We start from the raw sequence: 15,639 nt of genomic DNA on the forward strand, positions 1-15,639 counted from the left end.
TGCACACATGTCAAGTTTAACAGGGCCTAGTCAGGTTTAGCTGTGAGCATGAGCCACTGCTGTTTTACTAAAAGCTCTTGCATGGCTCAAGGGCACCAAATTTCATTTTCATTTGGTTTAATTGCACGACACTTGCTGATAATTATTATAGTTTTTAAACTTGTAAATGCAGGTACTGTGTTTTCCTGATAAAGGGCAAGCTGTGCTAAGTTCTAGCAGAGCTTTTACTTTGTAGGTGTTTGTTTAATATCACAAAGCTGATTGCGTTGTGAATGCTGGATTTAGATTAACTATGGTAATTAGTCTTTTGTGTTTATTGGTTCTACAGAGGCAATACATTCGTAATATTTCTGACAGCTCTCTAATGCTCTAGGGCTCTGGACATATTTTCTGACACCAGGAAACATTAAGGTGGGCTAATAAAGACCCTGAGGGCCAAGCTACGTGTTCCTTGGACCCAATTTATATACCTTGCAGCAACACAGCAGCTATAGGGAATGTCTGGGGTTTTTTAAAGGGAAAGTCCAAACAAGCTTGGAATGCAACCACAAATTAGGAAAGGCTCTTGCCTGCACCCCCCTCCCCCCCGGGATGTTTTCTCATCCAGAACCAGTGCTAAAGAAGTTATTTCCCTTTTTGCTGCTCTATGTGCACAAACCCAAACCCTGAAAAACCCAACAAAAGGAAAGGAAAAACTGAAACAAAGGGAAAGGGAAATCTTGGCGAAAGGCTCTTGCCTGCACCCCCCCTCCCCCCAGGATGTTTTCTCATCCAGAACCAGTGCTAAAGAAGTTATTTCCCTTTTTGCTGCTCTATGTGCACAAACCCAGCTCTTGAAAAACCCAACAAAAGGAAAGGAAAAACTGCAACAAAGGGAAAGGGAAATCTTGGCGAAAGTGTTATAGAGCTGGCAAAGATATCATTCCCAATTGTTCCCTTCTTGATTTATTAATGTGCCCTTGAGCATAATCAGGTGAATATCTTTAGTTGTTTCCATAGCATAATAATGTTCTCATTTTTTAATTTGATGCTTTATGTTTAGTATGGCCCTGTAATAATGAGTAAGTGCATCCAGGGCAGTGTTCAAGAACAACAGTACTCTAAGATTATAAACGTGTGCTGTGTAGCTTTAAAAAAAACAAACACTGATCTGGTGATGCTCACACAGATTCTGGATTCATATCCTACTTCTCCAGTTTTGACTTGGAAGTGTGTTCTTGTTTGTAGCATGAGAAATAGTAATGAGAAATTTCTCTGAAAGAACAAATGATTGTGAGCAACTTCATTTTTTGTCCAGCCCTCCTAAAAAGCTTTTGTAGTTAAAATGGGACCACTGCCTGGTGTGCCTTATTCCAATAAGAGAGAGATTCCATCTGAGCAGAGTGTTTCTTTATTGAAATGAAAGGATCACAGCAAAAAAATAGCCACCAGGATCCACCCAAGAAAGCTTTTTATCAGTTTATAGTAAACAACATTCCAAGCATGATATCTTTAGTTATGCAACCTCTACACCATAGCCTTGTACCTTATCATGCTATAACTATAGCAAGAATCACTGGCCTCTATATTAAGAAAACTGAATACAAGTTAAGGGTTAATTTGTTCATATAAGTGAAAAAATTCAGCATTCTGTCAAAAGAACAATAACGCAAAGTCAGCCTGCTTATTCACATTTCTCTTCTACTCCTTATCAACTATGTTCTGGTACCTCCTGTGTTACATGTCTGCTGAATTTATAAAGTTTAAGCTGTACAGAATCATTTAACATGGCCCGAGTTATTATTTATTTACTTATTTATTTATTTATTTAATTATTTATTATTTATTTATTATTTATTATTTATTTGACATGAAACAAATCTGATTTACATTAATTTTATAATTCTGGCCAAGGTTACATGCCTGTTTACAAATTAGGAAATCTTTACAAAGCAAACCATGTTAGTTAGTAAAAACATAGCATTAGGCCCAAACTGTGATGGGAAGGAATGACGTATTTTGCAACAGCTATAAATTGAGTATATGTGCTCCAGGCTATAAGAATATGCTGACTGAAAAGTATACTTGTATGAGGAAGTGAATTATTTGACAATTACATCAGGACTTGTTTCCTACTAGTGGAAGTCACAACAGAATGATGAACTAATAAAAATTTGTTCCATCTTGGCTTTCTTGCAGGTTTAAGCTGATTAGGGAAGCTGCTATAAAGGTCATCTTGAACCCCATTATTCAAATAGTTACTCATACTGTTATGAAAGGTCCCCACATATAGATATTTGAGAGCAAGCTTGGTGTACTGGTTAGGAGCAGTGACTTCTAATCTGGCAAGACACGATTCCCCACTCCTCCCTCACATGCAGCCAGCTGGGTGACCTTGGGCTCCCCACAGCACTGATAAAGCTGTTCTGACCGAGCAGTAATATCAGGGCTCTCTCAGCCTCACCTACCTCACAGGGTGTCTGTTGCCAAGAGGCAATGTGTAAATGAAAATAAATCAAATAAACTGTAATCTAAGGAAAGTTAATCTAAGAAAATGCTGGAGGGGGTCACCCCAAGGGTCAGACATGACCCAGTGCTTGCACAGGGGATACCTTTACCTTTACCTTAAGGAAAGTTATGTTTCCATAGACTATTAGTCTTCAAAGTGCAACTGCATTTTTTAATGTTTCAGTTGTGCCTTGAAATGTATAAAATTATCTACTTGAATACCTTTGTTAATATTATGTTTTATGATTTAACACCAAAAAATAAACAATGAATAAGTTTACAAAATAACTTTCTGCAGCTCCTGCTTTTTAAGTATCAATGTTTCCCTCAGCTGTGCATTCCCGCCCTAACAATCTTTTCTTCTTGCTTATTTTTAAAAAGCAAATCATTTCATGCCTGTCAGTTTTTCCTATTATCAATCCAGTCTTGAGGGGGGGGGGTTATCCTCATGTGCAGCTCTAAACTCACTTTTGTTCTAATTCCCCACAGGAAACCCCCAGTGCAATGGTACAAGTGGGAAACTGTATCACCACATGACAGAAAAATTCTGTGTGTGGATATGCCTGTTCCCCTAAAATTCATCATACCCCACAACCTTATTACACCTGCCTTGAGTTTGCTCAAATAAAAAAAATCTGAAATACTTTTAATGATTGCATGCATATGTGTGCGTATCTATTTTGATTGACTGCCAAGGAGAAGTACACCAAACTGTCTTGTCAAAGCTGTGCTCAACTAGATCTTTTCTCCCATTCCCAAGCAGAAGCAGTGATGGTTGCTCTGTCCAAAGCAAGGACACAAATAATGATCTTGTGCCTGCATGGGTCATAAGTTAGTGGGTATGAGATTCTCAATTCTTTCCTGCTATGAGAGACACTATTTTCTCTTCAGTAATGTTACTCGGCACTAAAGTATCTAAAGATATAAAGAACTATTTAGACTGGCGCATTCTAATTGATTATTAGAGATGGTCATGGGGAAGACGCCCTGCCCACGAAAGCAGGAATGTAACTGGTTTCCTTGGTGGTCTCCCATCCAAATACTAGCCATGCTGCTGGGCTGCCGAGATCACACTAACACCTACCCGTTTGCAACTTCAACATTTCCGTTCTAGTCAGTCTTTCCTCGAATTAACTCGGGGCGGCCTACGTGGCTCTTCCCCCTCCTTACTGCGTGGAGCGTGAGAGACTCAGTAGCCGCAGGCTATTTCTCTACTCCCACCCTCTTACTAACTTACTACTGCAGAGCTACGGCTACTCCCCTCTCCCTATTAAGAACGAACCACCCCTCGACGTCGGGAGTTTGTGAAGAGCCAGGCAAACAGATGCAAAGAGGTCTATAAACTCTTTTTTCCGAGCTGCAGGACCCCCTAAATTCCCCCGCCGAGGGAAAAGACGCTCGTATCTGTTACTCGCAGACGTCTCCAAGGCTACTCTTTTTACGCCAAAGACCCGACAGGGCTGCCTGCCCCGGGAGGTCTGGCCGCAGTTCCCGGGAGCCGCGGCTCTTCCGGCCTTTCCTCCGCGCCAAGGCCAGGACGGAAGCGGCCGACGAGGCGCCTGGGAAGAGATCGCGAGAAGAGACTTCAGCGGAGGCTCCGAGCCGCAGGTTTGAAACGGCCGCGTTTTGTGGCGCTTCGGAGGGCTGGGCTGTGGGCGGCGGGCCGTGGCGGGCCTTCCTCTTCCCCCCGCGGCGCCTTGTGACGCCCGTTCTTCTCATCGCCACCTGATGAGTTCGAAATGCCGAGGAGAAGGCGCCAGGGAGCTCTGGCCGAATACGCTTGACAACCGAGGGGGTGGGGTGGGATTGGCGTCCGTATTCCCATCCGTCATGAGCGGTAGTAACCGGCGAGTTACTTACTCACTTCCTCACCCCAAGGAGTTCCCATTAGTTGGAGCGCTTTTCCTAGATCACTTCCTCTGGTCCTTTAAGGCCAAAGGAAGAATCTGATCACAGACCTACCTACCTTACCAGGGCTGCTTGGAGAACAAATGTGCTCTTCCCTGTGCTCCTTTTCAGAAAAGTTAGATTAAAAATGTAATTGCGCAGCATACCTCCTGGTTAAATACCCTCCAAATATGGTAGCATGTTTGAGTGAAGATAATAATGCACAAATTAAAGAGCATAGTTGTTACCTATATGACTCAGCTAATGAGATCTGTTTTCTCAGCTTGCCATGCAGAAAAACTGAAGGCTGTTTATATCAAAGGAGCTTTTAAAAATAAATACTCAGCTCATATTTATAATTTTATCTTATCTATATATAGCAAATTCGTCCACTCAAAATGGAAACAACTTTATTAAACAACCCCACATCTAAACTTCAGAGCACCTCTAGCTCAGGAAAACAGGTATGTTAACTTAATGGCTAGTGACTCCTTATGTGTTCCTAAATCAGATTTATGTAGAAACACCTGATCTTTGAAAATACAATCATAAGAAACGTAAAGCAGTCAGTAAGTTTTGCCCCCCAAATGTCTAAACATTCTGTAGTAAATTAGTTTGTTTCTATCTACAACTAATGTGGCACGAAAACGTTTGTGAGAATATTGAGTGAAAAGCTCTGCACTCTAGTTGGGCATAAGTGCTTTAAGTATGCTAAAGCTTTCTACAAATAATTTGCTCTGGTTGTTGTAACATACAGTTTACTTAAAACAGCTAGCTTGTTTTTGTTTTAATATGACTTTGTCATGTTCCTTCTAGCCAATGAGTGCAACCCTTCAAGAGCGCTTGAAGAAAGCAAGACGGTCTTTTAATTCAACTTTCACTGTAGCAAAGCGTCTTAAAATCAGCGAAGAAAATGACTGTGTTAATTTACCTAAAAAGGAACCATGTTCTACATCACACTCTGAGAACAAACACTCAGAAAAAGTGTCTGACAAAATCACGTGTATGAAAAATGATTTGCAAGACAAAGAGCTTTGTGAATCTGAATGTAACAGACACAGTAAAACTGAACAGAATTCTCCACAGGTTTTGTTAGAAATTCATTGCAGTCAGTCAGAACTACAGGAGAAGAAGATGAAATTGGTAAAACAGATCCAGGAAAAGGAGGAACTTCTTCGAAGACTTAAGCTGGTCAAGATGTATAGATCAAAGGTGAGATAACCATTTTGCTGTGATTGAAATTCACATTTAAAAATATATATTCTAAATAAATCCTTGTATGGATGTCTTAGTCTCAGTTATTCCAGCACATTTAGAAACAAGTCAGTTCTGCAAGAAAATGCAAATATGTTCAAACAAATGTGTTTGAGGTCAGAACACACAGATGATCTGGAACATCAGGAGGCTTCCCTTGCAGGTTTGGCTTCTCATCCTATATCTTACTCATTTGCAGGAGGCATTCTGTCAGATAATGACTCTGCACAAACCAGCAGCATGGCAGCATGCTTTTAGCTGCAACTAACTTAGAATATATTTTAATATATTTATTGTTGTATGGTTTTGTTGTTACAGTGTTGTAAGCCGCCCCCAGGTGACTGGTTCATGAGGGGAGGGTTGTAAGTGTTAATGTAAGTTAATTATTTCATTTCCATAGTATTCAACTGCAGTAATGAAAGTACTGCACCAGTACAAATGCTAATCAATTTCAGCATTGTGCAGTGTAGACGCAATGTGACAGATAGTAATATTTTTATCATTCATTCATTCATTCATTCATTCATTCATTCATTCATTCATTCATTCACCCGGGTTGAGGTGGACTATGCTTAAACTTTTGGGGGAGTGGGGTGGGGGAATTGTAGCAATCATGATGGTTTACATTTAGACCCATTATGCACGGGGGGAATAATGCACATTCGGGGTGGAATGGCGGCGACTAAAATCACGGATAATGCACGGTGCCGGCTGCAACCGGCCGCAGCTTCGGTGCATGCCGCCGAAAAAGCCGCGTCAGTGAACCGCGGAAGAAAGTGCAGCTTCCGGGTGACCGGGGCACAACCAGAAGCGGCGCCCGGATCGCCGTGTGCATAATCGGTTACTCTGGGTTTTGTGACCGTCGCACCCCGCCCCATGCATAACCGCTGTGCGTCGCGTCTTCCCCCTCCGCGTTTTCCATGTGACCCGAAATTGCCGTTTCGGCGGCCGTGCATAATGGGCCTTAATGACATTTTCTTTTAAAAAATGAATTCTAGAATGTTCAGTTTTCTACACAAATCTTTGTCTTGGCTTATGTTCCACCTAGGGTCATATATTGTCTTTTTTTAATTAGATAATTTTCTAGTTATTATCCTCTGTGTTTCAGAATAACCCCACAGAACTACAGTCGCTGATTGCAAAATGGCGAGGAAGTTCCCAAATAATGCTCTATGAGCTACAGTCTGCATTGTCTAGAGATGGCAAGAAAGTAAGTATTACAGAGCTGATAGACTATTTTGGACTAGATGACCAACTCCTACATTATAACAGAACGGAAGAAGATTTTACTGATGCATAACTATAAGCAACTTGTCTAACATTCCCCACCTCCAACAATTTGAAGGTTTGCATCCAGTTTTTGTGCTGCATAACTAGGTTAGTCAAAACTATTTTTTTGTGTAGCGAAAACATTTAAAAATGGGGAAAAGAAAATGGCTGTGTTATACGAGATTTCATACTTTCTTTTGGTTAAATTATTTGGTATTGCATGAAATTAAAAACTTATTTTTATTTAGCATAAAATATATACAACATTGAATGCAGTACTGTTTTAATTCTGTTTGACAAATAGGGATTTCATACTCTGTAAATACCTGTAACTTTCAGTGTGAGCTTTCAAACAGCTGTCTGGCAATTAAGTATGTATTTAATATATATTAAATCAGAAACCCGAATGTAACTTTATGCTTCTCTCTACCTCAAGATTAGACATGTAGAAGATTTTTGTAATGCAACTTGTAATTTCAAAGCTTTGCTTAAGGTGATCTTTCAAACTGCTTCTCCCACTGCTACTCTCTACTACACTAAAGAAAACATGCTTTAAAAGCAGTTAAAGGAAAACATCTTTAAGACTTGTGTGCCTACAAGACGGCTTTATTTGAAGTGGAAACAAAAGCAAAATGGGAGCAGGTACTCAACTACCATAACAAAGGGATTTGAAAAAAAAGTATTAAGAAAGCATGTCATAAAGAATGCTTGTCAGTTATCAGCTATAGTTGACAGTATAATAATGACAGCCCAGATTGATCTTCATTTTGTATGTCTCCAGCAGACTAGTTTAGGGGGGAAATTGTATATCAAAGACTGGGCAGCAGCTTCATCTCCATAAATTTTGAACAATTCCAAAACAAGGAAAATATCAATGGGAAGTTTCTTCTAATATTTTGATGGTGGAAGTTACACAGTGGCAGAAAAAGTATATGCACTGTAGTTATTTGTTTTCTCTGCTTGGGAACTGCTCACAATTTATAGAGATGCAGCTGCCTTCCAGTTTTTATTTTTGATGTAGACACAAAATGAGGATCTATCCAAGGTCTATATTTACCTGACATCATATTAAATTTGTATCTGATAACTGTAATGCAATTTAATGAAAATCTTCAATATAATACTGCAATTAACAAGGTCCCTTGTAAGACCACCTTGCTAGTATTCTTGCTCATCAAAGAAAGCAGGGAATGTTTTCATTCTCAGTCTTTCCACTTCAGCTTGAAGGATGGATAACTCCTGAGCCTGTGCTTTGGCAAGATCCACAAGTTGCTGTCGCTGTAGAATGTCTTCATAACGTTCTTTGTGAATCTTTTGTTGGAGCAGTTCTGAGTCTGCAAAACATGAAGTCCAGAATATATTAACTGGGTTGACCACTAGTGGCGGAATTTGTGGGGAACTAAAATGGGAAGAGTCAAAGGTGTATGGATCATTGCATGCATCCCAATAAGTATGGTGTATGATGGAACTAGAGCTGCCCACATGATCTGCTTTTTTCAAATGGTACTAGCAACACAATAGAGCAACCATACTTGCTGGTTGTAACATATGAAGTGGCCCTAGTAAAGCAATTGGTATAATTTTGCATATTGGTTTATTTTTTTGCTGCAGTTCTAATCAATAACACAAATTGTCTGCAATCATCAGTGACAGGTCTGACAACATTATTCATTTGTAGAAATTACAAAAAAAATCAAAGGAATTCAGAGAATGCAAAGGAAGAAATGCTAGGATATTTGGACATAGGTGATGAGTGTTATAGTAATCATTTATATGTGTAAATTGAATCATGTATCTAATACAAAGATGACCATATTGAGAAAAATGATATTTTTACAGCATTGGTGGCTATATTTCATAGAGCAGGAAACAGGTTTGCTTAGTGGATTAATCTTTGTGTCAAAAATTACATGAAGTGACCAAGCAACCCTTAAAACATAACTCACCAGAAGCTTCAAAAATCTGCCGCCTTTCTGACACAGAAATGAGCATTTCTTGTATCTGCTTGCTGAGTTTATAGTTTGCTGCCTTTTTCTGATCAATTTGCTTCTCCAACTCCATGATAAGTTTCTCCCGATGTTGCACATTTTTCTTATGAACCTGGCCATTGACAAACAAAGTGCATACAAGATATGCTTACATATAGTTTTTTAAAGCAAGCTTTGTTTCATGGGCATCAAGCTCATGGACATTTTGCAGAGTTCAGAGAAGAATCAATAGCAAGTATACCAGTTCACTCTCCTGCTCATGTTCAGATACAGAGGTCCCACACATTTGGCAATGCTGCTTTTCATATTTCTGATCACGAGTACAGAACCAATGGAAGTATATGTACAGACACTTTGCTAATGTTGGAGCAAAAATATATAAGAAGGATTGGGTCCAGCACCATAGGTGCTGGGGCAGGGCCAACACTTCATGTTGTGCTATTGTACAGAGTCTTTGTTTTTTTGCAGTTCTAGATGAACAATGAAAGCAAAAAAATAGTGAGCAATGTCACATAGAAGTGAAATACTGAATTCTGCAAGTCCTACTGATTTCAAATAATCACACTGTATTTGATGGTGCACTGCTGCAGATGGATTTCTCCCTATGGAGCCTGACTTTCCTGCAGCCCAAGATATCCCCTGAAATGGTGTTTCTGAGGGTCCCTGTTACCTAGAAATGGCATTTGGGGGGCATTTATGGCACAGCAGAAATAGGGAAGCAAGTAAGTTGCCCTGTGAGGGTAGAAATCCTGCCTATAGAAATGCCCCACTGTATTCACAAAGGTCAGCTACCAATGTTTATATTGCTTTAGCTGAGTAATTAGGGTATAGGGAATTACACACATGAGCTAGAAGAGAGAAAATTGTCTCAAGTATATCAAGTGACTGGAGAAGAAGCATGAAGGGGTCCTTGTACAATAATATAGTTTTCTGTGTAAAAATCCATAGCTCTGTGTGTGTGAGACATTGGCCCATTATGCACGCCGCTGAAACGGCAATTTCGGGTCACATGGAAAACGCGGAGGGGGAAGACGCGAAGCACACCGGTTATGCACGGGACAGGGCGCGATGGCGGTAAAACCCAGAGTAACCAATTATGCACGCAGCGATCCTGGCGCCGCTTCTGGTTGCACCCCGGTCACCTGGAAGCTGTGCTTTCTTCCGCGTTTCGCTTACGCGGCTTTTTCAGCGGCATGCACCGAAGCTGCGGCCAGTTGCAGCCGGCACCGTGCGTTATCGGTGATTTTAGTTGCCGCCATTCCACCCTGAATGTGCGTTATTCCCCCCTGTGCATAATGGGCCATTTAGGAGCAAAGCTTGAGGCTCTTCGGGCATTAGCACTAGCAAGAAACCCCACTTCTCTACAAAACAAAAGGCTCTCGTTAATTTTCCAAAACTGGCAATACCCATCTGAAGGCAAAGTCAGCCCCAGCTAGTTGCTGAGTGGAATCTTTTCTGCCTTGCTATTGATGTGTGTGTGTGGAGAAAGAAGATACAGCTTCATGCTACACCCAGCAAAACAGCATGATCCTGATCCTGCATTTTTCTAAATGGGGCGAGGCAGCCCAAACACATAGATTATATTTCAAGCTTAGACAACTGATGTAAATAAATGTACTAATATAATAGTGACATTAGGAATATGTTAAAGCAACTAGTACTCAACTTTTTAGAGTTCATCAGAAATCATGAGGCTGTTTGCTAAGCAAGACAAAAAGGCGACCGGGGAGGGGGGGGGGGGAGAGATTGCAGGGCATGATGTGAAAGCCCCAGCATAAACCTGTGGTTGGTAAAAGTAAATCTGTAAGAGATATATTGCACCAACGTATATTGCACCAACGTATGCCTGGACAATGAAGCAGTACTGCAACTACACAAACCAGTTAATTTGGATATGCCCAGCTACTAATGAAATAAGAAATGTAAAATAGGAGCAAAAAACCCCACAGAACACTGGTGAAGGTGGAGATTAATATTAATGTTAGGTGGAATGTTCAGTGGACAGTCGTGATTTGTTTTCTTGTGATGGCTGGTTTAGATCCCTGTGGCAAGTGGGATACAGATCCTGCTCTCAGCAGCTGCGATTGGAAGGAACAACGCTATAGCTAAAAACAAACATTAAATCAGGACGAAGACCAGCATGTTGAATTCGCAAATTGTTCCATATATTCAGTAATTACACTAGAGAATTTACCTTATCTAGAAAAGTCAGTGTTGCCTCCATTACTGAGACCTCATGGTTCATTCGGCTGTCATAGTTTAGTACTGTTAAGAACTGTAAAATGAAAAGCAGGGAGAAGGTTAGGTTAACAGAACTAAGTGCCTTCATACATTTTTAAAAAATAGATAATTTAATATATGAACAGATACAATTTCACCAATTCATTTAAAGTGACATCAAATACCAAATATCTTTCCTAGTTATGCTACCATAAACTACAAACGAACCGTCAATTCCTTTTGGTAACTCCAGTCCAAACAAAATGTATAGGAATTGTCCAGGCTATTCCAAATCATTAATGGATCTTTTTATTTCTTTTTATAATAATTCAAAACTTTTTAAATCATCCAAAATCATAAATCACAACCAAAACAGGTTCCTAGGTCTAGCTAATTAAGACTTAAAAGCATGATGAACGGAGAGTCCATGGGATAATTAATATGGAGTAGTGAAAACATTAAGAAAATACGAAGGATCACAATCACCAAGGAAGTTTGGGAAAATGGGATATTTACCTAGGAACCCGTTTTGGTTATGATTTTGGATGATTTACAAAGTTTTGAATTATTATAAAAAGAAGAAATAAAAAGATCCATTAATGATTTGAAATAGCCTATGTTGCCAACTGCCAACATCACTCTTGACCAAAAAAGCTCTAGCATATAAATGTCTTGATTGTAAGACATTTACAATTTTAGTAAGCTGTTATTTTCATTAAAGTATATAACTCTTGAATTTTTATTAACCATTCTTGAATTTTTGAGACTACTTCTTGTTTCTAGTATCTGGCGTAAACAAGTCTGGTAGCTGTGATCATATGTAGGGCAAGAATTCTTTTTTCACCAGAAATCATGGTAAATAATTTAGTAAAAAACATGTCAGGTGTACAAGGAATTGCTGCTTCCAACACTTCACATTATTTGTACCTCCTGGTCCCCAAAAGTAATGGCACAATCACATTGCCACTAAATATAGAAAAAAATTAGCCTTCACTTCCATACATTACACCTTAGAAGCGGCCAATAGAAATACAGTCCCAAAAGTGTTTTGGATCCATGGCCACCTGCCAATATCATTTTGTTAGATCTATAATGGAAATGAAATGTGTAACTGCAATGGTTTTCACTAGCTCATCCACCTTTGACATCGCGTATACATCTGGGACTATAATCTTGTTGAGCCTTTGATAGTCAACACAAAATCTTACTGTTTGATCCAGTTTTGGAACTAGAATAACTGATGAGGCCCAAGGATTTTCTGAATGACCACTATGTCAAAGATTCAACATTTCTTTCGCCTCCCCCTCATTAATGACATTTGGACCAGTTATTCTACAAAGTGGAATATATCTCCCTGGAAAAGTGGAAAAGATGCTCTCATACTCTGTTAAGACAGCCTTAACATGCCATTGCTCATCTTCAGTCAGGTGCCAAATTTACCTCACTAACTGTGCTACCTTTGGTTATCCAGTTCAGTTCTGTTGATTGGCCATAGGCCATTTCAAACAGATTAAAAGTATACAAATTAGATCAAAATTTGAATATAGAGCATTGTCAAATAATTCCTTACAAAATAAGGTAAAATTAGCCATATAAAACTATGCAATATAAAAAAGTCCTAATAGTTAAAATCTTAAATCTATTTCCTGGCAGCGAAGGCAAATAGTGCAACTTTTATCCCCTGAGGTGGTGGGGAGTATTCTCCAGATAAATGTGTCTCTTGATTAATTATAAAGGGGGCAATCCATTACATAGTGACTATGGTCTTCAACCACTTCCTTATTGCATATGCAGGTACATTCAGATATAAGCAGATGGGAGAACTGGCCACCGTGTACTTGGTAAAGATTGAAACCTTCCTTTAATTATCTTCCCCCAAGATTCAAGCCAATAACTTTATATAAGCCATAAACAAATCAACATTTAGAAGACTAGCTTACAAGTTGTCGATCCTTTGTAACATTCAGTTTTTGAATATCCCGAGCCTTTTGGTTGAGATCATCAATCTGCATCTGAATTTTTTTATGCTCCCATTCCAGCTGAAATATCCCTTTCCGAAAATCTTTGCTTTCTACCATGCTAGCAACTTTTTTTTCTCCTTGAGCCTAGAAGGAAAAAAAAGAACTGTCTTAATCTAGTATGTGCTTTTATGAGTTATTTCTGGGAAATGGTGGACTGGAAGCCGAACTACATGTTAAGTTTTGTACTAAGTAGGGCCCAGGTCCCCTAGACCAAACTAACTTTCCACACAACTGCGCAACACTGGTGGGAAATGGAATTTTAAAGGGCCACAGGTACATGATTCAACTCTGGACCGTGGTGCTGTGGAGAAGGGGTACCTGATTCCTTTCATCCATGCCATTTTCTCAAGCCAAAACAAGGCTCAGTGATGTATGTGTGTGTGTGTGTGTGGGAGGATATAGAATATAGACTCACCCCTACTTGAGTCTTACAAGGCCCTTCCTTGTTTCATAATAAATTCAAAGGGACAACATCTAGTATGACAGATCTGCAGAAGTTCAGTTCCTTTAAAAGAAAACCATAGCTACCCGTATAGTGTTGTTCAGATCCTCAATGATGCTCCTGTTGATAAGAATAGCATCTGTGAAGTCGGGGATTAAATTGCTATTGTCTATCTCCACTTGCCCTTGTTTAAAAAGAAACTGGACCATCAAATCTAACTGAAATTTCATCTTCATCTCTCGAAGCCTAGAAATGCCAAAAAAGATGCTTTCAATAAATGAAGGCATTTACCATGATTAGAAAGAAATAAAGACTGCTGTCAGAGAGATTTGTTTTGAGGCTGAGAATTTTTTTAAAGCTTATGGTTGGAGAAGAAACAGGACTGTGTATTTCACAGTGGAAAATTACAAGATAATTACATAATTAACATGAAAGTATTTAGCATAATAGTTAATCACAGCCTGGAAGTGAGGTTAAATATGGTACTGGCAGCATCAAATCACAGTGTACCACTCAGTGACAGAAAATGATAGTCTTCTAATTTCCAAAGACTGGAGTAAGTTTGGGTTTTGTGAATTGTGCGTTCTGTATGGCAAGTATATTTCATGTCTGGACAGCATTTCTCCATTTATCTACCACAGTGCCACACTGGGCTCATAGCCAGCTGTCCTCCAGATTTGTGTCCAAAGACATTAGGTTGGATCCAATGCAGCATTTCTGCAGACATAAATTTCCACCCTTCCCCCTCCTACTGTAGTCCATAAAAAACATAAGAGAAGCTATGTTGGCCAGCTTGGTGTAGTGTTTAAGAGCAGTGTTCTCTAATCTGGCAAACTGGATTTGATTCCCCATTAATCTACATGCAGTCAGCTGGGTGACCTTGGGCTATTCGTAGTCCTGTCGGAGTTCTCTCAACCCTCCCTACTTCACAGGTTGTCTGTTGTAGAGAGAGGAAGGGAAGGTGATTGTAAGCCACATTGAAGTTCCTTCGGGTAGTGAGAAGCAGGGTATAAAAAACAAACTCTGCTTTTTCAATATACTCCAATAATCTGTGTCACATAGTGGCAAAAACCCAAATGGCTTTTAAGGCCCAATACATCAAATATGTCTTCCTTTTTTTTTCTTATGGCTTTTCATCTTTTCCACCCTTCCAGTTTTCTTTTCATTTTTCACTTTTTATTTTTTCCTATCTGTTGTTTTTTTTGCATTTTTATTTTTCCCTCTCCTTTCTGCTCCCCTTCTCTCTTACCTCTCTTCCCCCTTCCCTTTCTTACTAAAACTAAATTTTAATATAGTATAAACTGTTCTGTTGGTGACATAACTATGTTTGTAAAATGATGAGGAAATAAGCTACATGCGTCATCTAATAGGAGTGAAGATATCAGTTCAAAGGAAAAGCGGTGTGTGTGTTTAACTTCCCCACGGGGCTTCCTCCTACTGCTACAACATGCATTGAGCAATATGACCCTCAGAGATACTGAAGTTCAGGAATAGATTCCAGGTCCTTGCTGGGGAGATGGAAACAAACAAGTGCAGAAGAGGAACCAAACAACAACAACAACAAAAACAATCAAAGACACAGTGGAGGAGATAAGAGGAAACGACATTCAAAGGAAAAGGGAAGTGTTGGTCATCAGTGACCCTCTGCTGCGGGGCATGGAATGGTTGATGTCTGCTACAGACTCAGAGACATGATGAGAGTCATCCCATGGATATGAATGCTGGAAGAGAAAGAGGGAACTGAAGGGTGGGCTCTCCTTAAACAAGAGCTATTACATGCCCAAGCCATGACTGTTCCAGCAAGGTGGAAACATGATAGAGGATTCAAGAAGTCTATTTGGATGAACACAGAACTTCAGGAGGAGCTAAGAAAGAAAAAGGAAATGTTCAATAAGTGGAGGGAAGGACAGACCTATAAAGAGTACCCGCAGGTTACTAAGCCCTGAGAGCCATCAGAGAGGCCACATCATCCAGATACTATTTCTATTGGTCCCTATCCCTCCCAAAAAGCATTTGTAGCAGAAATAGGAAGCAAGAAAATTGTGCTCCACAGGTGGAAATCCTTCCATCT

The 15,639-nt window shown here is 39.7% G+C and overlaps 2 protein-coding genes across 9 annotated transcripts in view; one reads left to right on the plus strand and one right to left on the minus strand.

Annotated features, from left to right (window-relative positions):
* The first annotated feature begins 3,780 nt into the window (after positions 1-3,780).
* Positions 3,781-15,639, plus strand: part of SFR1 (SWI5 dependent homologous recombination repair protein 1) — a 39,451-nt gene continuing 27,592 nt past the window's right edge. For 4 of the 7 annotated variants that reach the window (XR_013233571.1, XM_077349652.1, XM_077349651.1 and 1 more), the window contains exons 1-4: positions 4,102-4,334; positions 4,755-4,838; positions 5,191-5,586; positions 6,737-6,838. Coding sequence is in view for 6 of the 7 variants with exons in the window: in XM_077349652.1 (XP_077205767.1) it covers positions 4,773-4,838; positions 5,191-5,586; positions 6,737-6,838 (564 nt within the window). In the remaining variant the exon portion in view is untranslated. The other 3 variants (XM_077349648.1, XM_077349647.1, XM_077349649.1) reach the window with 3 other exon arrangements.
* Positions 7,119-15,639, minus strand: part of CFAP43 (cilia and flagella associated protein 43) — a 65,448-nt gene continuing 56,927 nt past the window's right edge. For both annotated transcript variants that reach the window (XM_077349646.1, XM_077349645.1), the window contains 5 exons: positions 13,655-13,814; positions 13,046-13,210; positions 11,080-11,160; positions 8,844-8,997; positions 7,119-8,231 (listed from right to left, as the gene is read on the minus strand). In XM_077349646.1, coding sequence (XP_077205761.1) covers positions 8,056-8,231; positions 8,844-8,997; positions 11,080-11,160; positions 13,046-13,210; positions 13,655-13,814 — 736 coding nt within the window. In that variant the 3' untranslated portion in view covers positions 7,119-8,055. The remainder of the gene's footprint in view (positions 8,232-8,843; positions 8,998-11,079; positions 11,161-13,045; positions 13,211-13,654; positions 13,815-15,639) is intronic.

Source organism: Paroedura picta, chromosome 8 (assembly GCF_049243985.1).
Source record: "Paroedura picta isolate Pp20150507F chromosome 8, Ppicta_v3.0, whole genome shotgun sequence".
Taxonomy (NCBI): domain Eukaryota; kingdom Metazoa; phylum Chordata; class Lepidosauria; order Squamata; family Gekkonidae; genus Paroedura; species Paroedura picta.